The sequence below is a fragment of the Chelonoidis abingdonii genome, chromosome 4 (assembly GCF_003597395.2).
Source record: "Chelonoidis abingdonii isolate Lonesome George chromosome 4, CheloAbing_2.0, whole genome shotgun sequence".
In the NCBI taxonomy this organism is placed as follows: domain Eukaryota; kingdom Metazoa; phylum Chordata; order Testudines; family Testudinidae; genus Chelonoidis; species Chelonoidis abingdonii.
Window position 1 is genome coordinate 125,322,846 of NC_133772.1, and position 26,191 is coordinate 125,349,036.

General features: G+C 42.3%; 1 protein-coding gene across 3 annotated transcripts in view; it reads left to right on the forward strand.

Moving 5' to 3' along the window:
* The window catches only part of PPP4R4 (protein phosphatase 4 regulatory subunit 4), a 123,359-nt gene extending 97,168 nt beyond the window's left edge, over window positions 1-26,191 (forward strand). For all 3 annotated transcript variants that reach the window (XM_075065658.1, XM_075065659.1, XM_032782911.2), the window contains 9 exons: window positions 2,266-2,410; window positions 5,498-5,539; window positions 5,641-5,715; window positions 9,090-9,165; window positions 9,592-9,672; window positions 10,028-10,121; window positions 11,786-11,856; window positions 14,231-14,381; window positions 25,011-26,191. In XM_075065658.1, the coding sequence (XP_074921759.1) occupies window positions 2,266-2,410; window positions 5,498-5,539; window positions 5,641-5,715; window positions 9,090-9,165; window positions 9,592-9,672; window positions 10,028-10,121; window positions 11,786-11,856; window positions 14,231-14,381; window positions 25,011-25,035 (760 nt within the window). In that variant the 3' untranslated portion in view covers window positions 25,036-26,191. The remainder of the gene's footprint in view (window positions 1-2,265; window positions 2,411-5,497; window positions 5,540-5,640; window positions 5,716-9,089; window positions 9,166-9,591; window positions 9,673-10,027; window positions 10,122-11,785; window positions 11,857-14,230; window positions 14,382-25,010) is intronic.

The window sequence follows — 26,191 nt, forward strand, 5'->3', positions numbered from 1 at the left end:
TGGATCTTTATTGTTTAATACATTTGTTAATGATCTGAAAGAGAACTGAACAGTGCAGTAGTGAAATTTGTGTCAGTCACAAAGTTATTTAAGTTAATCAAGACGAGAGGACTGTGAGGAACCTCAGAAGGACTTAACAAAGTTAAGTGTCAGCAGAATGGCAGATAAAATTTATTGATGACAAATACAACTTTTTTTAAAAAAAAGACACATTCTATAATCCATTGGAATATAAAAATAAAACCTAAATAATAAACGTGAAATAATTTCTCTTTGAATGTTGGGAATATTATTTTTTTACATTATGTATAAAGTTCTACACACGTGTACCTAGGCTTGTGTAAAAATTATATTATTCTGATATATTGTGTATTTGAGAAACGGTGATCATGTAAAAACACTCTCATTTGAAAAAATACTAACTCCGAATGTATGTGTAAAAGAGGGCACAATTAAGGTTGCACAAACAGCCTTATCTTTGTCATGTCCAAACTTTAGAGTATTTCACTTTGCAACCTTAATATTCTTTTAATATAGTTTTTGTATGAGAATGGTGTAGTGAAGGTAGTGGAACTTCTGGTTACTCTTACCATTTATACAGGAACAAATGGATATTCAGTGGAATTAAAATGCAACAGATTTACCACTGATAAAAAGGAAATACATTTTACAGAATGCATCAGTAGCCATTGTCACAAGTTATCAGCATGGCCAAAAGCTTAACAGGATTCATAAAAATGAATATGGATATTGAGAGCATCAACAGTTGTATCAGTGCGCTAAAAATAAACAGTGATATATATCCTGGCATAAATCAGCTACTAACTGGTGGGGTTAAGTAAAAACTTCCTCTGTGGACATCTTAATCCATAATTTTCTTCTTGGGGTTTATTTTAACTTTCTCTCAAACATCAGGCACTGGACTACTAGAATACTAGACTAGATCGCCCATTCACCAGATCTGATACGGCATTTTTTATATTTCTACTCTCATATTTCAGTACGTACACAGTGTTTCAGATTCCACATTTTGTAATAATATAGTACACTATTGTTGTACTGATCGCATTATAGAAAATGTTTTGAGGGTTGTAAATATGTTAGTTTTCTATATCTGAAGAGCTGTTTGAAAATAAGGACATTTTGCTTCCTGTATTTATATTTATTTCTTTAATCAAACTGAATTTATATTACAAAATCAGAGAATCATTGAAGAAAACTGAAAAATACTAAATTTGCTGTTTTGAGAAAATGGGCTCGAAAATTTAGTTTCATAGCTGACAAAGTACAGCTTTGTGTATATGGTTCCATTACAGTAAAACTCTTTCTTTAAAGAGTCTCTGCAGGCATTTTCTACTGTGTAAAATTGAGCTTAATTATTTTAGAAATATATTAACAGTTTCATGCAGCATAGTAAGCCATTATGGAGAACAGTACTGGAAAGCCTATTAAATACTTTATAGAATTTTGAATGTTCAGTGATATTGTATCAGGCAGTCACAACTTTACCATTTCTGTGTGAGCCCCTGCAAAACTGCTAGGAGTCAGAAGTGCAGCCACATTTCATTTTCCCATCCAGAATTACCCTGAATTCTTTAGAGGTTCTCCTCCCACTTAGCCTTACCTCCACTTTGTAAGCCCTTTCATGTGATCATCAATCTTCAAGTTAGGGAGAGTTTGTTCAGACTAAATTATCTAGCAGTGTCACAATACAGAGCACTTCCTCTCCTGCAGTAGCCTGGAAGACCAGAGACCAAAAGTAACCTTTCGAAAAGTGTCTAAAGTCCCATTTTCAAAAGGGACTTAGGCACTTAGGAGCCCAAATCTCATGGACTTTCAATGAGACTCAGGGTTCTATATGCCAAAGAACCAGACACTTAAGGGAGTTATGCACCTGCATGCTTTTGAGAATCCCACCAGGCACCTATCTAGACCTTTAAGTGCCTAAATACTTTTTCAAATCTGTTCCTAAGTCACTTTTTTTGAAAATAGGACTCTGGCTCTGAAGTCACTTAGATGCCTTTGGGAATTTTAGCCTGGAACTGGAAATAACTTACATTTTAAGTGTTGCTTTTCACATTCTTCAGCTTCGCTTTTCATTCTTACCTAGTCAAAGGACTTCATAAAAATCAAGTTTAGAGTTAGGCTGGAAAATAAAAGCAGATATGAAGTGGAGTCAAATTGGCTACTGTTTTATTAAACAATGAACCAAGTATTTGCTCACTATCTGCATTAGAAGTTAAATATGAATTCCTTTTCTTACAGAATGAAGCTTTGCTATTTGTTGCCAAAAGTGAAATCTACTCTGAAGGTCCCCACAGACAAACATTTACTTCAGCAGTTAGAGTTGTGTATAAGAAAACTTCTGTGTCAGGAAAAAGATAAAGATGTCTTGACTATTGTAAAACGAGTAAGTATTTTTCTAATCAAGGAACATTTTATGTTGCAGCTGTCACTGCAAATTAAGACAATTGTTGTCCTGGCTTCAGTCTTTGCTCTTGAGGTTGGGATAAGAGGTCAAGGACTCTGTTATCCTTTTTGTCAGTTTGAACAATTGGAATCAAAGAAAATGTCAGATTGAAAGATATTATATTCTGCTGAATTTAAGACAAAGAGATATTTTCTTGGTTTCTTAAAATACAGTTAACTGCTTGACACTGTGAGTCAGGCTTTCTTGTTTAGTGATTGTCTCAGCCTGCTCCAAGGGTAGCAGTATGAATACAGGTATGGGAAGAAACTTTCACATTGGTAAAAATGAGCAAGAATCCTTGAGGTGTAAATGTTTTGCTATTGTTTCTATTCTTCAGTGACAAGATGCATTTTCGTAGTGCTAGATTGTACTTATTCCCAACACAGCCACTTAGGAAAGAGGTAGGAAGTAAAAATGCCCTCTTCTCCCAGTGCAGCCAGTTTAGGACTACCTGGACTGCAGTCTTTATGGATGCGTGCCAGCTGTTTCCCTCTAAGAGTGCGTGAGTGGGGTATAGATTAAATATAGCTTTGCTTCCTCATATAGGTCATTCAGCAGAATGAGTATGCTACATCCCATAAAAGGCTGGGGTCATCACAAATTACTTTACCTCTCCCCCACTCCTAGTTTAACAGGGGAGCCCCAAGAGGTATTGACAGTGTCTGCATTACTCTTGTGCTCTTTAGCACAGTGCAGCCAACTTTAGATCATACATAAATGGCACAGTTTAGCCCTTCCTTTGTGAATCAGAGTTGGATTTGGTGAAAAAACAGACTTCTATGAGTATTTTCTGATTGCAACATTAACTTCTCAGCATATGGTTTGTTATATAAACTCATGGAGGATGGGTACATCAACTATAGGTCCATCAACTTGGTTATTAGCCAAGATGGTTAGGCACACAAATCCATGCTCTGGGTTTCCCTAAATATGTATATTCCAGAAGCTGAGACTGAACAACATGGATCACTCAATAGTTGCCTCATTCTGTTCATTCCCTCTGAAGTGTCTGGCACTGGCCACTGTCAGAAAACAAGATACAGGATATAGACCATTGTTCTGACCCAGTATGGTCATTATTATGTTCTCAACAATACAATAATGTTTCTTCAGTTTTAAAAAAATTCTTACCCCTATTAAGGTATATTAGCAACAAGAAGAAGGTCAGGGAAAATGTGGGACCCTTACTGAATGGGAGAGGCCAACCTAGTGACTGATGATGTGGAAAAAGCTGAAGTACTCAATGCTTTTTTGGCCTTGGTCTTCACAGACAAGGTCAGCTCCCAGACTGCTGCACTGGGCAGCTCAGTCTAGGGAGGAGGTGAGCAGCCCTCAGTGGTGAAAGAACAGGTTAAGGACTATTTAGAAAAGCTGGACATGCACAAGTCCATGAGTCCAGATCTAATGCATCTGAGGGTGCTGAGGGAGTTGGCTGATGTGATTGCAGAGCCATTGGCAATTATCCTTGAAAACTCATGATGATTGGGGGAGGTCCTGGATGTTTGGAAAAAGGAAAATATCGTGCCCATCTTTAAAAAAGGGAAAAAGGAGAATCCAGGGAACTACAGTCTCACCTCAGTCCCTGAAAAAATCATGGAGCAGGTTCTCAAGGAATCCATTTTGAAGCACTTGGAGGAGAGGATGGTGATCAGGAACAGTCAGCATGGATTCATCAAGGGCAGGTCATGCCTGACCAACCTGATTGCCTTCTCTGATGAGATAACTGGCTCTGTGAATATGGGGAAAGTAGTGGACTTGATATACTTTGACTTTAGCAAAGCATTATTATGGTGTCCCACAGTATTCTTGCCAGCAAGTTAAAAAAGTATTTATTGGATGAATTGACTATAAGCTGGATCGAAAGCTGGCTAAATCATTGGGTGGTGATCAACGGCTCAATATCTAGCTGGCAACAAGTATCAAGTGGAGTGCCCCAGGGGTCAGTCCTGGGGCTGGTTTTCAGCATCTTTGTTAATGATCTGGATGATGGGATGGATTGCACCCTCAGCAAGTTCGCAGATGACACTAAACTGTGGGGAGAGGAGATATGCTGGACAGTAAGGATAGGTCCAGAGTGACCTAGACCAATTGGAGGATTGGGCCAAAAGAAATCTGATGAGGTTCAACAAGGACAAGTGCAGGATCTTGCACTTAGGATGGAAGAATCTCATGCACTGCCACAGGCTGGGGACCGACTGGCTAAATGGCAGTTCTGCAGAAAAGGACCTGGGGATTACAGTGGACAAGAAGCAGGATATGAGTGAATAGTGTGCCCTTATTGCCAAGAAGGCGAACGACATACTGGGCTGCATTAGTAGGAGCATTGCCAGCAGATAAAGGGAAGTGATTATTCCCCTCTATTCGGCACTAGTGAGGCCACATCTGGAGTATTGCATTCAGTTTTGGTCCCCCACTACAGAAAGGAGTTTACCAATTGGAGAGAGTCCAGCAGAGGGCAATGAAAATGATTAGGGGGCTGGGGCACATGACTTGTGAGGAGACACTGTGGGAAGTGGACTTATTTAATCTGCAGAAGAGACGAGTGAGGGGGGAATTGATAGCAGCCTTCAACTACCTGAAGGGGAGTTCCAGAGAGGATGGAACTAGGCTGTTCTCAGTGGTGCAGATGACAGAACAAGGAGTAATAGTTTCCAGTTGCAGTGGTGGAGGTCTAGGTTGGATATTAGGAAAAATTATTTCACTAGGAGGGTAGTGAAGCACTGGAATGGGTTACCTAGGGAGGTGGTGGAATATCCATCCTTAGAGGTTTTTAAGGCCAGGCATGACAAAGCCCTGGCTGGGATGATTTAGTTGGGGTTGGTCCTGCTTTGATCAGGGGGTTGGAGTAGATGGCTTCCTGAGGTCTCTTCCAACCTTAATCTTCTATGATTCTATGAAGGTATTGAATATCAGTATTTTAAGCTTTCCTACCATGACACATTTCCCTTTTAGCTAAAACTTAGCATGTTCTTGGAGTTATTGGACAGCGTAGGGTAAAAATATTATTTTAACTTCTTTTTTTTATAGACGGTGTTAGAATTGGACAGAATGGAAGTCTCTGTGGATGCTGTAAGTTCCTTCTAACTTTTACACTGCGAGTGAGATTTAAAAATGTATGGCATGATATATGATTATTTCTATAACTGTTTTTTTTTTTAAACTTTAATCAGTTTCAGAAAAAGTTTTATGAAAATGATTTGTTGGATCAAGAGAAAGAAAGAGAAGAACAGCTCTTGTTGGAAATGGTATGTTTTTTAATATAATATGCCAGTCATAGTTTCATAGCTTAAAGCTAAATATTAATGTACGCTGTTGGGAAGGTGATTCCAGAGTATGGGTGTGGTGAAGTGTGTATTATGGAGGTAATCTGGGGTCTACATAATTTCCTTTTCCATTGTAAAGTAGGGTTAAATCCCTAAAAACAACATAAACCTCTCTCTAATTATTACCTATCTTACACAATGTCAGTTAGGAGACTGAATTTTTGAGAAATTCCACACTTGAAAGCCCTGTAGATTAAAAAATTTTAAGCACTTTAACAACACTCCTTGATGAAATTTTCCAAGAGATCCTCATGTTTTGGCAGACTTTTGTAATATAATGATCTAAATACTTCAAAATTCGCACTCAGCTTCAGTATGCAAAAAAGCTAATGTCATAACTTTTATTGTGTGCCAAGAAAGCCAAAGGAGGCTGTGTATCTGCTGTAGGCTTTCTTAATAAGAAAGAAGAGGCTGGAGCCAGTGACAGCTGCAGCCCAGCAAGGGGGAGGCTCAGTGTGGGTTGCATGGAGCACAAGGGGCTGGTAGGCACTCAGGAGTCGCTCAGTGTTAGAAAAGAAGTCAGATAAATGCTATTGCTTCCCTGCTGCTCTGGCTTCTGAATCTACTGTGGTTCACTGAAGCTGTAAGCCTGGCAGAACTCTGCAGCTGGCACTCCCCTGGGTAGTCTACCATATCCCTGGATGCTCACACTCCAGCCAGTGAGCTCTCTGAATGCCTACACTGCAATGAGGGTATGTCTATACAGCAAATAAAAACCCACAGCTGGCCCGTGGGGCTCAGGCTGCAGGGCTGTGTCACTTCAGTGTAGATGTTTGGATTCAAGCTGCAGCCCAGGCTCTTGAATCCTCCCACCTCACAGAGCATAGTCCCCTGGCTCCAGCCCGAGCACGGAAGCCTACACTGCAATTTCAACAGCCCTTTAACCTGAGCCTTGCAAGCCTGAGTTAGCTGGCTTGGGTAAGCTGTGGGTTTTTAATTGCAATGTAGGCAGGTGCCAGTTGCTCCCTGATCTGTCTGGTGTGTGAGAGCTGAGGGCCTGCTTTAGCACACCACCTCTTGTTCACAGTGGCAGGACTCCTCTCAAACGAGCCATAACAAGTTCAATACTGACCTGGAAATACTACCTTGTCCTTCCAACACTGCTGCAGAGCCCTCATACCTGACCCTCTTTGTTCTCTGAAGACATCACTGAGCCTCTTGTGCTGGGCACTGGCATCCCCAGCTCAAGCTCCACTCACCAACACCTTAGGCAGCCTCTCTGGCCTGCTCAACTTCCTCTGCTGATCTCAAGCTCCAGCCAGATCTAGGTAGCAAGGCTGTCTTGTGAGCTCAGTCAATGGGTGAGATTGGATCAGTACGTGGGCAGGAATGTCTAAGAGGCTTATCCAACTAATTTCTGAGCTGCCTTCCCACCCCTGCTTTGCAGTTCTATACTCAGTTCAGTCCTGCTGCCCACCTCTACCCAGATTTCTCACATTTGTAACAGGAAAGTAGGAGCTGGCTTGGGCTTGGGTGCTTGTGGACTGAGATTAATTCAGACTCCCCGAGCTCCCCTGTCATGTTTCCCCTTTATATCATGCTCATGTTAGCTTGACCTTGGCCTGGTGGGGCTATGCTGCATGCTCCTGACTGCATCTACCTCTGTCAGAGCCCCAAACCCTCAACTGCCACAACCCCACACTTGTATGTCCTCACCCTGATGCACCTCTCCCCACTGAGACTCCCATGCCTCCTGGTTGTCCCCGGCCAGAGTCCAGCAGTGTCTTACCTGAAACACACCTTGGCAGTCCCATATTACTACCCCAGGCATATCCTGGCACCTCCAACTGGCCCCAAGCCAGAGCCTCACACTCCCCTCAAAGGCATTTCGTGTATCCAATTGCTCAGGCTTAACTCCAGCCTCAGAACACTTTAGTTAGAAGTAACACATTCTACAATAGTATAGTAAAAATATGAGATGGTGGTGAAATGTCTCTCTCACTGAGGCTGGAGTTAAGTTGTATGTTTGAGCATGGTTTTGAGGAACTTGATGTGTTCGATGTGTGGTTGCATGCAGAGTCTGAGTACATCTGGTCAGTATGAACTAATCTGGTTGTTAATGGTGCATAAATCAGTGAGTTCCTTGATTTTCAATTATTTAGTTAATTGGAACTACACTTGAACAATCTTGACCATGATTTAATGAAGTTTTTTTGTGTGGATAGTAACTGGAACTCTAAATCAAAGAAAAAATAGACCTTTCTAGGTTCAGTTGATGTGTGTATTATGAGATGTAGTACAGGAAAGCAAAGCTAATGTTACATAGCTTGGAGGGGGAAGGATTATGCTTACTCTGTTTGGAAAGCACCAAGCACACTGAAGAAGTTAATAGAAATAATTTGACTGAAATGATATTTCATGCATATATCTATAATTTTGTGTACTATCTGTTATAAAACTAGCTAATAGTACAGACGTGAAAATGGGTTTACTAAAATATGAGAAATTATTGTATTTGGTTCAAATACCTTGCTTTCAATAGAGGTTTATTAACTCCAGTTATATCAGTTTGGATTTAAATATTGTCCATCTATGTTGGTATTGTATCTTCATGCTGTTCATTAGCCAGACCTTTTTAAATTCCATATGTAGTCTAGAATCATAGTAGCCACATTGCACAATAGGTATAGCATTTCCATTTTAAATGCCCAATTTCTGTGTTACAGCTTCTCCTCTTTCTGGCTAACATTTCTCCTGTTTGATCTCAGCCTATACGCATCTTTTTGAAATAGTTTAATTAAAATCAAGACGCTTTTGAGTTGTAAGAATCTGAATAAATAGTAATTTTCATCTGTTAAGAAATTTTTCAGAGCCCTTCCTCCGCTTGGTTAATTCAAAAGCAGGTATGCTTTAAAGCTTCGCACTTAGCTTGTGCGAAGTCATGTATGAGGAATTATTTTGTTTGGTTTGGTTTGGTTTCAAGAAATGTGTTTTTAAAAGAAAACAATACCTTGTAAAAAACAACATAATAAGCATCAATTAATTACCATTTTTCATGGAGGGGAACATTAAGATCAAATTTCCTGAGTCAACTTTACATTGTGTTACCCTACTCTTTTGTTATGATCTCTACTACAGTAAAAACACACTAGATCATTCAGAGTTTTTGCTGGGTTCCAGCCAATATTCATTAGTGAACACACAACAGTGTTATTGATAGAGGGGGACTATGTTCAAATAATCGAGAGACGAAATTAATTTGTAGGTTAGTGGGTTGGGAGCATGCTCATTTACCGGAGACCTTCAACCTGTGTCGAGTGTAAATTCTCATTCTTATAAAATTGTTTCCATAATAGGAACAATTAGAAAAAGAGAAGCAGCAGAATGAGGGAAGGTCTACCAGTATCAGTGATAAAATATTTGAAAAGAAGCGTAAGTTTTTTGTTTTTGTGGGTTCTTGTTTTTATTTTAGGGGGATGATTCTTGGTAAATGAAGTTAATATAATATTGTTCTAGGAAACATGATGGTGGGTGTTTAATTTAGTAAAGAACTGTTGTTGTTTTGTGATTTTTTTTTCTTTAAAAAGCGTAATTTATAAAAAATGGTTTTGGTGTGTTACATAGCATAGTATTGCTTTTATTAATAAAATACATGTCCAATACAATGTTTTCTGCTAAGAAGGTAGTAGCATAATTGTCTGTCTGTCTCTTATTTCTAGGGTACCACTATCATACTATTATAGTATTATTACTGGTTTCCCCAGTATCATACCAGAGATGTATATAATATTTTATATCTTTATGTAAAGTGAGGCTATTTATCAGAGTGTGCAGTATTTACAATAAACTTTGTTTTAGGTAGAGACAGTAAAACATCATCAACTTTGTCAAAAAGTATATCTCTTTCTGTTTCTGGAAGCTCTTCAAGTGCATCAACAAGTAAGAAACAACTCTTTAAAAATTTTATAGGATACTTGTATCTCTGCTGTGTAAGTTTGAAAACAGACAAAGATACCATTGACTCCCCTGGGGCCAGGCTTTCGCCTGTTGTGCACATAAGAAAGCACTGCAGTTAGAGAACACGTGGTCTTTTTACACTTAAATATTTTCTTGATTGTTGTTTGGTAGTTTATGAGGGGTGATATAAATGAGATTTATTGCTGTATTATCTTCCAGCTCCTTTAATTAGCTTAGACTAAGAAAAAGTAATGTAAATAGACATTCTTACTACTGATAAAAGACAAACTGCAATAATTTCTGCACTTTAAATGTATTTGCTGCTTATTTGTTTCAGGCAAAGAAGGGAAGAAATCTAAGTTGGTTCGAAGCCATTCTTTCAGTACGCAAGCACTGCATCCAAAATATGGCAACATAGACAAGTGTTCTAAGTATGTTTTCTTCAAATAGATTCCACTCCTAAGGTCAAATTCTGGCTACCCCTTATAAAAATATATATGTATTCTCCAAAACATGGAGAATATACACTCTAAAATGTACTCCTGAATTCTAGGGTGTAACACCCCAAGCCATCTTCTGGCTGTGCAAAGCAGGACATAACCTGTCCCATCTCAGAACTCTGAATAACCTATGGGGTATATTATCCATTATCACCTAATACTGGTTTGTACCTATTGCATACCTGCTTTTGGCCAAATCACACCACTCTCATTTGCAAAACACTTCAGGATATGTTTTCCATCTGGCTATTTCCATCCAGGACAATGGCACAATGAATACTCTTTTTGCAGCAATTGCTATCCACTTTATGCAGACACCCTCACTCCTTTTATTGTGCCATGCCCCTGCATGGACAACATGCCAGACTTCTGTGCAGATGTAGTAAATGCTTAAGGCATTAGGTCAGCAGTATTCTTTAGTGCATGCCTAACTTTAAGCACGAGTCAGTAGGGCTGCTCATGTGCTTAATGTTAGGTGCGTGCCTAACAGTGGTGCAAATACAGTAGTACAGTCCAGTACATTGTACCAGTAAGATATTTATAGCTGGTGTGGCATACTGGAAACACACGGGAGTAGCCCGCCCCAGCCCTTCTATGTAGCTGCGTCTCCTGAGTCTTCCTGCCTGGGGTCTGTATGGCAGCCCCACCGGAGGACAGGGCTGGCCATGCCAGAGAAGCTGGTGGTGTGGGGTCGCTGCTGCGGCTCCCAGGAGAGCACTGAGCTGCAGGGCTATCCTGGGAACTGCAGCGGTGAAAGGAGTAGAACATGGGGCCACTGCATGGCCCCACACTGGCAGCTCCTCTGGCACATCTGTACCATCTCCAGCCCCACCCGCGCCCCCCAGCCCTGTCCTCTGGTGGGGTTGCTGCACAGACCCCAGGCAGGAGGACTCCTGAGACGTAGCTGTGTGGAAGGGCTGGGGGCAGGGTCTGGGATGGTACAGCAGCCGCGCTGGAGGAGCTGTCAGCATGGGGCCACCATGTTCTTCTGCTCCTTTCACCGCTGCTCCTTTCACCTGATCTCCTGGGAACCACAATGGTGAAAGGAACAGAATGTGGAGCTGCTGAGCAGCCCCATGCTGGCAGCTCCTTCAGCGCAGCTGTACAACCCTCAGCCTGTCCCCCAGCCCTTCCATGCAGCTGCATCTCCTGAGTCCTCCTGCCTGGGATCTGTACAGAAGTCTCCAGTGCAGCGAGAGGAGGACAGAGCCCCCACCCCCAGGTAACGTGGGATGAATGTGGATCATGGGAAGGGGACTGGAAGAGCACAGGGGCCCTGGGCTGGTGGGGGGGAGGAACTAAGTAGAGGGGCACGTGAGGAGGTCACATGCCCCCGCCCCCTTTGTGTCCCTCCCATAAGTGCAACATACTGGCAAAAAATGATTTCTACTTGCACCACTTGTTAAATAATGGTCTAAATCAGTGGTTTCTTATAATTGGGAAGGGTGTGAATTTTTTGTATTTGGGTGAAAAAATATAATTTTAATACAAATCTGATTTTATAAATGGCAAACATTTGAAGACCCAGAAACACTGCTTGTGACTTACTTAGTTTAATGTGCAATAGGTAATTTATCACCTAATTATTTTTCTAGTAAAAGTTCTGCAACAGGATATACTTCTTCTATACCAGGAGTAGGAAAGAGTTCTATGCTACCATTTAGTGGTAAGTGTTGTTATTGTTATATGTATCAAAGTAGCTCCTAGAGACCCTGGAGAAGATCAGGGCTCCATTGTGCTAGATATTGTATCAACACCTACTAAAAGACAGACTCTCTACTTTAAAACAATAGGATTATAATTGACAAAAGGAAAAGAGCAGGAGAGGAACACTAATAGCAACACCTAGTTACCTAAACTGGCCATCTGATAACTATCAGGTTGCAAATAAAAAAAAAAAAAAATACGATAATCTCTACTGGCCACTATCATTATCAGTTCTGTTGTAGTCCCAAATGAGACTTGGGAAGAATTTGAAGTAATATCACATAGGGTCTCTACAAATTAATTCTGGAAGGGTGTTCCAGGCATAAAGGGCAGCACAAGATAAAGCGCAAAGTGACTGGTTAGAAAAGTAAACAAGCCAGTGATGCAGAGCTGCAAAATTGGTAGACTAGGGAAAGCAAGAAATGATGGTTAACAGGGTTAATCCCAGGAAAGATTAGTTTTCTATTATTTGAAATCTCTCTTTTTTATTTTAGATTGCATAGTTTAATTTGGTTAGTTTCCAGATATGGAATGCTCTTTAAAGGTCATTACTACGTTAAGCCTAAATTTCTCTCTGGCTATGGACAAGTAGACAAGTGTTAATTTGAGTAATATTGTGGTCAAAACAAAGATCTTTTAAAATAGTAGTTACAGATATTTCCAATGGCAAATGTTTATACAGTACAAAATCTATACAAATAAAAAATGGTTCACCTAAACGTAGTTAACATTAGACTGTTTAAAAATGTCGATGGCACATAACATTTGAGACATCTATATACTAAACCTGCTTCATTTTACTCCCTGAATATAGGTTTGCAGAACTCTTGTAGAAGGAATTCCAGAATTGCCAACCCTAAGCATTCAAAAATCATGAGTCAGGCCATTAAAAAAAATGTAGAGTTCTTTTTATTTGTCTTCTGGTGTTGGAAACTTTAGGTTAATGTTGTCAAACTTTCCTCTGCAGCCTCATTGGCTCTAAACTTCATTTTTTTAATTCAAATATGAGATTCTCAAGTAATGATACGATTCCAGCTGTTGGGTGCTTTTTAAAAAAATCCAAATGGTGACACTTGAGATAAAATCCTCAGAGTTAGCAGCACTGGAATTCTGTCTAGGTAGAATTGCCTGTTGCAAATGTTATGTCAGATATAGCTAGACCTGCTCTAATACCCCTTCCTAGTCAAACAGGCAGAAAGCTGACTGATTTCCCTTTGATAGTCATTTTTATTGGACAATTTCAAAATACCAAATAAAGCTATTTCATATTGACCCACCTGCTCTTCCTTTATTTGATCACCTTGTTCCTCAGAAGGCACCTGTGTTGCCCAGGTTTCAGAGTAGCAGTTGCCCATTTTCACTGAGGACCTTTGAAATTTAATTAGAAGTAATAAGTTCTGACTTTTCCTCCCTACCTCTAGAGGTGCTTAACTCCATTCTGTCCAAAATGCTAATAAAATCATTTTTAAATACAATAAATTCCTTTATTAACCATTTTCAAATATGCTGTTCTGCGGTGTTCCCAGGTTCTGATTCCACTTGAGGATTTTTTGCATGCAAAGGGAATGAGAGAATGTGTTGCTTTTTCGAGGTTGGACTAAACAAAGACAGTGATCTTACACCGCTACTCTATATCCTGAACATGGTCTAAACAAGAGGATTTCATTCTCCAAAACCATTAATGCTGTACTTTTTGAATTTTTAATTTTTTTTATATAAGTTTGTTGATTAGCAATTTGCAAGCATTTAGAGGTGGAATCCTATGGATTAACCAGCAGAAAAGACAGCCTAGCACTCAGTAGATAGAGAAATATGTTCATATTTATGCACTGACCAATTCCTAATATACTTTTTTTTTCATTTTTAGTTGCTTTTCTGTGTTACACATTTTTCCAAAAAAATTTTTTTTTAAGTAGGAGACACTTAGACATGAATTTGGACATCCCTGACTGAATGTTTTTAAAAGTAGAAATTAGACCTCTAGATGGCATAAATTGTGCTAGCAATTATTTGCATTCACAAATTTTGTTTGTAGAAAGGGAGACCCAGTTTTAAAAAGCTGCCTATAAGACACATATAATATCTAAGACATTTCATATATTAAAATTGATTGATTTTCTGTAGACCTTCTCAAAAAGTCTATAAATTATCAGCTATTTTTCAGTACTTCACCACACAATTATTTTTTTAGTAAAAATTTTTAAATTAGCCAAGTTTTTTTGTAGACAGGACAATTTTATGTTGTTCACCTGTTCAACCTACTGATAGATGTGTTGTCACTGTGTTTCATTCAGATTTAATTCCCTGTATAATTGTCTACTGCTTTCTTTCAGATGATTCATTCCGGACTCGTTCCACCAATATTAGTGGGAATGCTGTCTTTTCTTCCACTGCCTCCGTAGCAATTTCCTCCCGTAATACAGCTAACTCAATTGACCAAAAGAACAATGGGACTAAAGAGAGTCATTCACGAAAGATGAGCTTGTAAGTGATTGATTATAGTTATAAACACCTTGAGGGAGCTCTTTACAAATGGAACTCAGAACAGCCTGTAAAATTGCAGGGTTTATTTTTGTGTGTGTCCATATCTGTTGCATGCAATTTTCCATTCCCAGATTTTGAGTTTTCAAAAACATTTTTAGGACTGTATTTTTCCCCTTTGAACAAGTCTTTTCATACTATTCCTTAAATGTGTCTTTCCAATGTGTTTATCTGTTTTTGGAAGTAATGTGTTGATCAGTATTCCCTTGCGTATGGTTGGTTTTCAACCAATCACATACTCTGATACTTTGGCTATGTGTAAATATGTGTTGCTAGTTCAGAGGTCTTCATTCTAGTTTACAAATACAAAATTACTTATCTAGTCATTTTGTTACCTGAAATTATAATGATCTTCTTAATTGGAAGTGGTATTACATGATTCATACCTTTTGTGTATGCATACAAAAAAACCCCTTCATTGTGAAGCAGTTTTTGGATTGCTATATTTGACATATTTCTACAAACCCACAGAAATGAAAGAAAAGAAAGGCCAGCTAATAGTATATACCCTCGACTCTTCCATCCACAAGAACACACAGTATCATTACCATAATTAGCATGCACCAAAAACTGTCATTTATTCTGCCTCCTCTTCCAGCACAACCAACTGCTACACCAAACGTCTACAATTACTAGCTGTTAAGTTAAGCTCCTTAAATATGCTCTGTGTGTGTAGCAACCCACCCTATCAGTTTCACAGTGAAGTGTTTTGTTTATTATAGGTCGAGCTAGCAGAAACACCTATTATTAAAGTTTGCTGACACTTCGCATTATAAAACTCTGATTTCAGTTTCTTACAACTTTGCTAGACTAACTCTTTGGCTTGAAATTTTCCATGCTAGCTCTGTGCCTCAGGCTGATTTTAATTTCAGCCAAAATAGTGCAGCTGTTTCAGAGAAGGAGATTAGAGGAAGATATATTGTTTTGTCCATGTTAAAAAATTCTGGCCACCTTTTACTTTGACACTCTAATGCTCCTATGCATTGGAGCAGGGGCTTGACGTTGGACAAGGGGCATGGTCTTTGTGTCAGAAATGTACCTTTTTCCTTGCCTGTGAAAATCTGCTCATATTTGGCCAAGTTACAAGTCTTTCAAAAATTACAGTTCGCACAAGCAACTAAATGTCCCAGTGATTCCATCCACATTTGGCATTTTCTAACCCAAGACTGAACAGAAGTTTTCCTTGCAGTTTCAGTTCTGGGGTGCTATGGGCCATGATAGGTCTGGGTATGGTCACCTGAACTAAGAGCAAATCTGCTGATGGGTATCAGCATGATGCCACATGATGAAATTTCTGTTTTTTCGGGGTTTTTTTTTTTTAAACCTAGAAAATTACAGAAACAAAACTATGTTCAAAACATTATTCAGGTTGCAGGTGAAGGACTGAAACGATTAGGAAGTGACAGAATCAAGGTTGCCTGTCCCTGGGAGTAAGTCAGGTTTCTGCAGTGAAGGAGGCTGTTTATAGGACCCTAAGCTCATTTGTTGCACAAGCTGGAAGGTTTTATAAATAAGGCAGGGGACTGCAGGAAGAGAAGAAAGTGGGTCTCACAGTTAAGGCAGTTGAATGCTGCCCTGGAAAACTGTATTCTATCCCTGCCTCTGCCACAGAGTTCCTGTGTGATGCTAGGCATGTCTCTTCAACCACACTTTTCACAGATAGACACTAATTACGTGTTCCTCATTTTCTGGGTGCCTGACTTGAGACTATTGGTATGTCTACACTGTAATTAATAACCCATGGCTTGCCTGTGCCAGCTGACTTAGGCTCGCGGGGTTCTAGCTGCAGGGCTGTTTAATTGCAGTGTAGACATCTGGGCTCAGGCTGATGCCTCGGCTCTAGGTCCCTGCAGGATGGGAAGGTCCTAGAGCTCAGGCCTGAGCTATAATATTTATGCTGCAATTAAACAGCCCCTCCCACAAGCCCGAGTCAGCTAGCACAGGCTAGCTGTGGTGTCTTATTGCAGTGTAGACATATCCTTTTGGGTCTGATTTGGAGAAATGTTGTTTACTCACTGCTGCAACTGAAATCAATGCTTTGAATATAGAAAGTGCTATGTAATGGTAAGTGCTCTGAAAAAATCAGGTCCTAGATGTCTCAACTTGGGCATCCAAAATTAGTGGATACTTTTTACTTTAATCTCTCTGCGGCCCGTCTGTAAAATGAGGAAAACAATACTCTCTCCTCTCAAAGAGGGATTGTGAAGATAAATTAATGTTTGAGAAACATTCAGATATTATAATGAAGAGTGCCATAGCAAATCTCATGAGGAAATTAATAGTTCAGTCTTCAGAGCAGGATTTGAATAGTGTGCAGTAATGAAGGCATAAGGTCACACATTGAACAAGTATAAAATAAACTATTGAATAGCTTATCCTTAAGTGAGCACCATCCATCCTGTGCACTGAATGAGGCAGGGGAACTATGGAAATAATAGTATATGATCAAGTAATCAGACTTTCTCTCAATACATATACACAAGGGTGTCCAACTTTTGAGGCAACTCTCTGAGGCAAATGAATAGAAGTTCACTGGTAGCATGACCAGAAATGTGAGTGAATCATTTTTATGATTTGTAAATGGAGCCACATTAGTCAAGGGGCTTTCTAATATCCACATGAGGTACTTGGGTGCAGAAATTTGCATTGGTATTTTTACATTAGCAAATGTATGTTTAGAAACTTATGTTGGAGCTCAGATCCCTCTTGGGCCCACATCAGAAATGAACATAGAGAAAAATGATCCATCTCATTCTTGGAATAATTTACACATCTTAAATTAATCTAATTTAAATCCTTATCCAGTTCTCACAGTAGTTAGTAGAAAGACACTCATTAACTTTAGTGTGATTTGATTGGGCCCTTAGATAGTTTTCAGGCAGTAGAAATTACATGAGTTGATTATTGTGCTGAAGATGCCTCCTCTTGTATCTATGATGTCTTAATCATAGAAGATATAAGGTTCTGAATTTAAGTATATTTTGGAGTGTGGAAGAATCCCAAAGAACATCAATTAAATGCTACAGCCCACAAGAGACCTCTCTTAAGTCAATTTTCAGAGAAAAGTGTGTGTAGATCTGATTGTTACTAGCGAATAGACAATATTAGATTATGAGTCATCCTAGAATAGATATTGACATGAATCATAAATGTTAGGAATGGTATAAGAATCCAATCATATACTATTATGATTAGTTTTATTGTTTTCATATGTGTATTTCCTCATTTTTGAGGATTTTATAAATTTTCTTGTAGCATAAGCATTTTCATTATTTTAATATAACATAATAATGGCTTCAAATACAGGAAAGAAAATAAATATCTGTCTGTGCTCTATAGATGATTCAATAAAAATGTTGGCCTGACAGAAAGACAATTTAAGAAATTGTTTTACTATAGTACATGTGCATACAGATAATGAGAATTTTGCACTCACTTCAGTGGTTTAGAGTCAGGCTCCTAAAGAGCAGGGGTGAAATCCTTGCCCATTGAAGTCAATAACAAAGCTCTCATTAATGTCAAAGGGGCCTGGACTTCACCAAAATCTCAGTAACCAGTTTTCAGGCCATAGATATTGGTGTATGAACCCATAATAATATTGGTTTGCATACATAACTTTATATAGTATCTATCATCCTTTCAGAGGAATAACACTGTTTAATGGGTTGAGCACAAGGCTGAGAGTCAGGAGCTCCTGACTTCTGCCCCCTTTCTGCCACTGACTTTCTGTATGGCCTTGAGCAGGTTACATTACTTCTTCTTCGAGTGCTTGCTCATATCGATTCCAATTAGGTGTGCGCGCGCCGCGTGCACTTTCATCAGAAGATTTTTACCCTAGCAACACTCGGTGGGTTGGCTGGGTCACCCCCTAGAGTGGCGCCGCCATGGCGCCGGATATATAACCCGGCCGACCCAACGGCCCTTCCGTTCATTCTTACCTCCCGTGTCGGTCATTGGAACAGTGGAGCGCAGCTTAGCTGATCTCCATTTCCCTAGCTACTCGTAGTTCTCTTGTTATTCTTGTGTATATAGGTGAAATTTCTATAGTTGCAGTTAATTCTTATTTGTTTTTATAACGTTGTTAATGTATATAGTTAAGAGGGGTTCAGGGATTAGCCCCTTCCCCGCATCCGGTGCTGGGGCCCATGCCTGGTTCACCGGGTTTCAAACCGTGCTTGGCCTGTCACAAGCCGATGCCAACAGGAGATCTCCACGACTCCTGCCTTAAGTGCCACGGGGAATCCCACCTCGCCGATAAGTGCCGGATCTGCAAGGCCTTCAAGCCGAGGACGAAAAAAGAGCTGGACTTTCGTCTCAAACAGCTCCTGATGGAGGTAGCTCTTACTCCTCTGCCCTCGGCACCGAGCGCTGGTCAGTCCACGGGCAGAAGCTCTTCTTCAGCACCAGATCGCACCGGTACTGCTAAGGCTTCTCGGCACTGACCTTCGCCGGCACCGACGTCTGCTCGGCACTGTTCTCTCTCCCTGCAGGTGAAGAGAAAAAAGACTCACATTGCTTCCGTGGCACCTGCACCGCAGCCAGAGCACCCGGCTAGATCGGACCGCCCGGCACCTACACCTGCCGTGGCACTGACAACGTTGGCACCATCAATTCCGGTCCCGCAAGGGCCGTCGAGTCTGGTACCTGAAAGCACCCCGGCAAGAGCCGTGGTTGAGCTCACTGTTGCCTCCACGCCGGAGACATTTTCCACGGCAAGGGAGCTGATCGTGATGACAGAGTCTGCCCTACCTCAACCCCCGGCACTACCGGTGCGGGTCATACAATTGGTAGGCAAGCTGGCCTTGATGAGACCACCCTCTGTCGGCACCGCAGAGCGGCACCGCTCACAATCACGATTCCGCCGGCAATCTTGGTCCCATCATCGATCCCGGTCCCGACACCGATCACAGTCCCGACACCAATCCCCTCTTGGCACTGGTCGCACTCGCCGCACCGATCAGCATCGCATTCGCTGGCCCAGTACTCTCGGCACCGATCCAGATCCTGGCACCGCTCCAGGCACTGTGACTCTCATAGCCACTCCAGACGCTGAGCTTCGAGATCCCGGTTGACCTCCCGGCACTGCTTCGGTCGTTGGTCCCGATCTCGTTCCCGGTACTGGTATGGCTCCCGGTACCGATCCCCCATGCCGCACAGAGCGAAATCAGTCATAGAGGGAGACTCTTCCCAGGGGTTTTTAGCCCCTCCTTGGCCATCCTGACATGCATCGGTGTCCTCTCATGTGGACAGTTCATATGCACAGGACCGTGACTCCGATGTGCCTGCCAGAATCTTTTAGGAGACCCAGACCCAAGATCAAGGCCCCCATCAGTGGTCATTCTGGACACCTTGGGCATACCACCAGGCCCAAGGTGTACCTCCAGTCCCATCTCGCTCTGCTCCATTGGAGCACCGGGTGCCAGAGGCGACTATCAGCCACCCCCCTCCTACCGGTACGGAGGAAGTGCCTGTTCGGCCACCAGACTCCCAGATTCCACTGGAGCCGGAGGTCGTCCAAGAGCAGGAGTCCAGACAAGACCCACTTGTCCCTGGCCTCTCCTCTTCCTCCTCTCCTGATGAGGCAGTGATGGGGACATCCTCCATGGACCCTCCTCCAATTGACCTGAGAGTCCGTCAGGACCTTCTGAGACAAGTGGCTCTCAATATGAATCTCCAGGTAGAGGAGGTGCCGTAGATAGAGGACCCAGTGGTGGATATTCTGTCGGCTGACACCCCCACAAAAGTGGCTTACCATTCATCCGAACGATCCAGGCCAATACTGATACCATCTGGCAGTCTCCAGCCTCTATTCCACCCACTGCCAGGGGAGTTGAGCGCAAGTACATGGTGCCCTCTAAGGGGTACGAGTATCTGTATGTCCATCCTCCTCCCTGCTCCCTTGTTGTACAGTCTATCAATGAGAGGGAACGCCATGGCCAGCAAGCTCCGGCTCCAAAATCGAAGGGGCTAAACGCATGGACTTACTGGGCCGTAAGGTATACTCTGCAGGGGCCCTCCAACTTCGGGTGGCAAACCAGCAAGCCCTACTTAGCTGGTACAACTACAACACCTGGGTGGCGGTGGGCAAGTTTACGGAGTTAGTCCCTCAAGACTCCCGTCAAGAGTTTGCTGCCCTCTTGGAGGAGGGATAGAAAGTGGTGAGGACTTCCCTCCAGGCCTCGCTGGATGCAGCAGACTCTGCAGCCCCCTCTGGCCTCGGAAGTTGCCATGAGACGCATTTCATGGCTTCAAGTGTCAGGCCTCCCGCCAGAACTACAGCATACCATGCAGGACTTGCCCTTTGATGGTCAAGACCTCTTTTCTGAAAAGACTGACCCTGGGCTGCAAAGCCTGAAGGACAACAGGGTCATTATGCACTCTCTCGGCATGCACACGCCGGTGACTCAACGCCGGTCTTTCCTCCACCAGCCTCACCGCCCTTATCCTCCGCCTAGACAGAGGCAGGACTTTGGCAGAAGGCGTGGTCGAGCCGGTCGTAGACGGCAGTCAGGACCCCAGGGGGGCCAAAATCAGGGCCCCTCTAAGCCACCTACGGGGCCAAAGCCAAACTTTTGAAGGTGCACCCGAGGATGGCGTGCCAGTGACTTTCCAGGACCCTTTCCCTCCCTTTTACAATGGCCTCTCCTTTTTCCTCCCTGCGTGGTCCCAGCTAACTTCGGATCGTTGGGTCCTACGCACGGTGGAAGTTGGGTACCACCTCCAGTTTATTTCGCCTCTCCCTTCCTACCCCCCATTCTCGTCCCTCTTCAGGGACCCCTGTCACGAGCAACTCCTCTTACAAGAGGTGCAGATGCTCCTTGCCATGGGAGCCATAGAGGAGATACCAAAGGATGAAAGGGGCAAGGGGTTCTACTCCCGCTATTTCCTAATCCCCAAGGCGAAGGGAGGTCTCAGACCTATCCTGGACCTGCGAGAATTCAACAAGTTCAACTTTATCATGAAGTTCCGCATGGTATCCCTGGGGACCATCATCCCATCCCTGGATCCCGGAGACTGGTATGCCGCCCTCGATAAGAAGGACACGTATTTTCACACCGCCATCTATCCTCCACACACACGATACCTCCGGTTTGTAGCCAACCATCAACATTTCCAGTTTACGGTCCTTCCGTTCGGCATCTCTACAGCCCCAAGAGTATTCACAAAGTGCATGGCTGTAGTCGCCACCTTCCTCCGCCGCCGTCAGGTACTCGTTTTTCCGTATCTTGATGATTGGCTCATTCAAGGGACCTCCGAGGCGCATGTCACTTATTATGTGGACATCGTCAAGGACCTATTCATGAGTCTAGGCCTGATGATTAACACAGAGAAATCCACTCTGGTTCACAACCAGAGGATAGACTTCATTGGGGCCGTCCTGGACTCCCATCTCGCCAGAGCCTGCTTACCACAGCCTCGGTTTCAGGTGATGGTAACAATTATCCGAGGCCTACAGAACTTCCCGACAACTTCGGCTCGCACTTCTCTCGGTCTCCTGGATCACATGGTTGCCTGCATGTTCATGACCAAACACGGCAGGCTACGCCCCCGTCCCCTCCAATCTTGGCTCACCTTGGTATACCACCCGGGCAGAGACACTGTAGACATAATAGTCACGATTCCCCCGAGCATCCTGGGCTCCCTCGACTGGTGGTTGATGCCCTCCCTGGTGTGTGCAGCGATGCCATTCCATCCACCTCAGCCTTCTATGTCCTGATGACGAACACGTCATCTCTCGACTGGAGTGCTCACCTCAGGCATCTTCGCACTCAAGGCCTTTGGTCATCTCAGGAGCTGGCCTTGCACATCAATGTCCGAGAGCTGAGAGCAGTCCGCCTTGCATGCCATGCATTTCAACAGCATTTGCAAGGCTATTGTGTCTCAGTGTTCACAGACAACACAACGGCCTTGTATTACATAAACAAGCAGGGAGGGACATGGTCCTCCCCCCTTTGTCAGGAAGCCATCCAGCTTTGGGACTTCTGTATAGCCCTCTCGATAGACCTGGTAGCGTCTTTTCTCCCAGGGGTTCGGAACACTCTGGCGGATCGACTCAGCAGATCCTTCCTGTCTCACGAGTGGTCGATTCGTACGGACATTATTCATTCTGTTTTCCGGAAGTGGGGCTTTCCCCATATAGACCTCTTCGCTTACCGCGAGAACAGGAAATGCCAGATGTTCTGCTCCTTCCAAGGCCTCTCCCAAGGCTCGATCTCGGACGCTTTCCTGATGCCGTGGACTAGCCAACTGCTTTACACCTTTTCACCGTTCCCGCTGGTTCACAGGTTCCTGATAAAGCTCCACAGGAACAGAGCTCGCCTAATCATGATTGCTTCAGCATGGCCCAGGCAGCACTAGTACACCATGCTGCTCGACCTGTCGATAGCCAACCCAGTTACCCTGCCTCTTCGCCCAGACCTCATAACTCAGGACCACAGCAGACTTCACCACCCAGACCTGCAGTCCCTTCACCTCACAGCATGGCTGCTGCGTGGTTAAGCCAGTCCGAGTTATGTTGCTCTGCCTCAGTACAACAAGTACTCCCGGGTAGCAGGAAACCTTCCACTCGGTTAACGTATCTGGCCAAGTGGAAGCGTTTCTCCTGCTGGAGCGAAACGCATATTGTTACTTCCACCGAGGTCTCAATCCCCACCATCTTGGACTACCTCTGGTCTCTCAAACAACAGGGTCTAGTGGTATCATCATTGAGGGTACAATTTGCGGCCATCTCTACCTTCCACCCAGGGGAAGGTGGCCACTCCGTGTTCTCACACTTTATAGTTTCTAGGTTCCTCAAGGGCTTGGTCCGCCTATACCCCCAAGTATGCTGTCCCATCCCAACCTGGGACCTCAGCCTGGTTCTAATCAGACTCATGTCTGCCCCTATCGAGCCGTTAGTAACCTGCTCGCTACTATACTTGTCCTGGAAGACAGCTTTCTTTGTAGCCATTACATCGGCCAGACAAGTCTTCGAGCTTAGGGCTCTCACGGTGAACCCACCATATACTGTGTTTCACAAGGACAAGGTGCAGTTGTGACCACACCCAGCTTTCCTCCCTAAAGTGGTATCGGGCCTTTCATATCAACCAGGATATCTTCCCTCCAGTCTTCTTCCCGAAGCCACACTTGTCACGACGGGAACAACAATTGCACTCCCTAGTCGTCTGTAGAGCACTCGCATTTTATATCGAGCAGACAAAACCCTTTCGTAAAACGCCCCAACTCTTCATCGCGGTGGCAGACCGAATGAAGGGCCTACCTGTCTCCTCCCAGAGGATCTCATCTTGGGTGACGGCGTGCATCTGTACTTGTTACGACCCTTGAGCCACCTCACCGCACATTCTACCAGGGCTCAGGCTTCATCTGCCGCCTTCCTGGCTCACGTACCCATCAGGAGATATGTCGCGCAGCTACCTGGTCCTCCGTCCACACCTTTGCCTCAAATTATGCTCTGGTTCAACAGTCCAGAGATGATGCAGCCTTTGGCTCAGCAGTTCTGCATTCTGCAACATCTTACTCCGACCCCACCGCCTAGGTAAGGCTTGGGAATCACCTAATTGGAATTGATATGAGCAAGCACTCGAAGAAGAAAAGATGGTTACTCACCCTTGTAACTGTTGTTCTTCGAGATGTGTTGCTCATATCCATTCCAAACCCGCCCTTCTTCCCCTCTGTCGGAGTAGCCAGCAAGAAGGAACTGAAGGGCCGTTGGGTCGGCAGGGGTATATATCCGGCGCCATGGCGGCGCCACTCTAGGGAGTGACGCAGCTGACCCACCGAGTGTTGCTAGGGTAAAAATCTTCTGACGAACATGCATGCAGCGCGCGCACACCTGATTGGAATGGATATGAGCAACACATCTCGAAGAACAACAGTTACAAAGGTGAGTAACCATCTTTTTCTAATCAATGTTATCCTACTCCCATTTATAGTTAATGGCGGTATTAAAATAAATGGCAATCAGAGTTGGTTTGGGTCCTGTTTCCCCTCTAATAAAATGTAGTAAATGAATATCTTGGTGTCTATATATTAGAATGTCCTAATTACATCTTTGATAGAGAGAAATGCATTTTGATATGATGGAGTACCAAGAATCAGTGTTTGCACAGAGCTCTGAAATTAAGTGTTGCTCTTCCAAAGATCTCTGTGCTTTACATGTATTGATGAATTGAGCCTCACAACGCTTTTATGAAGTTGGCAAGTAGTATTTTACAGATGGGTAAACAAAGGAAATGATAAGTTGTGACTTGCCCGATTCACATGTTGAAATCAGTGGCAGAACCAGAAATAAAACCCAGGAGATCTTTAACCACTAGCTATATCATTCCCTAGGTGTGTTACAAATTTTACCAACCTAACTTAAGCCTTCTGGAGCAGACTTACTTAAAAAGTACTCCCTATGAAATATATCCTAAATTATGAGTGAATTGACTTTTTTTTCTAAGGTGTGTTTACAAGTAGCCCCTGCTTATCAGATATGCTTCATTTAATGGCACTTTAGTATGAAGATCTTACTGAATGCTTGAATGTATCAACAATAATTTTTACATATGTTTCTTCTTTTGTATAAAGAAAAAACAGAAAATCAAACTCTTAGATCGTCTGACAGAAAAGGAAGCACACCAAAGACTGCTGGAGGCAAAGTGATTTTGTGATAACAAAGGTTGGAGCTACAGCTGGGGAATCTGATGACTGGACAGGAGAAACTTAGTGCATCTTGCAATGTTAAAACCTATCTTTTAAGCAAATTCCTAAGTTGTAAAATAACTCCATATAAATAATGTAATGGTTGCAGAATTCCAATGTTGTAGTGAAGTGTTAATGAAATGTAACTTTAGCTATGTGCTTTAACTGCTGCAGCTAAAGAGATAGGGTTTTTGTTCTTCAATTATGCCTTTGTAGTTCAGATTCTTGGATTTAGGATGCAAATGTCCTACTTAAATGTACTTATTTAGGGTTTTAGCCGTTCCTGACATCCATTTGTTATGGAAGAAAAAAATAGCTGAAATTGTTCTGTATATGGGTTTAACCAAGAAATTAATTTCACCTTTTAAGGACTCTTCAAACTCAATTTAAACTAAAATCCAGAAGTACCACTAAGAAGCTGTCTTGAAGCATAAACTGAAATAAGATTGTGCTGTGAATTGGGATGTGGTATCACTACAAATACTAACTCAAGTTTATACAAATCCTTTACAAGTTTTCCAAAAATGTTAAGAGCAAATACCTCCAAACAATATCAGAATTATTTCTTTTGTTTCATAGGACAATTTTGTTGTATAAATACATTGTTTCATTTTTAGTATTTCAGACTGTATTTTCTCTTTACCTAATAATTTTAAAATGATGAATCTAGTTTTTAATTAACTGTTATTCCAAGCTATCATGCTTTAGCTTTGTCAACATTTGTTTGTATTAATGTTTCTATCAAAATTTGCCTGTGAAAAACATGCAGTTCTATTTAAAAAGTTCTATTTATGCCAATACTTGAGAGATATTGTATGAAGCTATTGTCAGCTTCTCTATTTCAAAATGCAATCAGCATAACTATATTGATATCAGAAAATATCTGTTTTTTAAATCTATTGGTGTATGATAAAGATGATCTAATTTGTGAATGCATGTGTGTGTGGTTAGTTTTTACCATGTGAAATAATGAATGATTAATTTACTCAAAATAAAACTTAGGATAATGCAGTACTTGCATGTTTCTGGAAAAAAGAGTTATTTTTTGCAATGTTTATTTTATAATT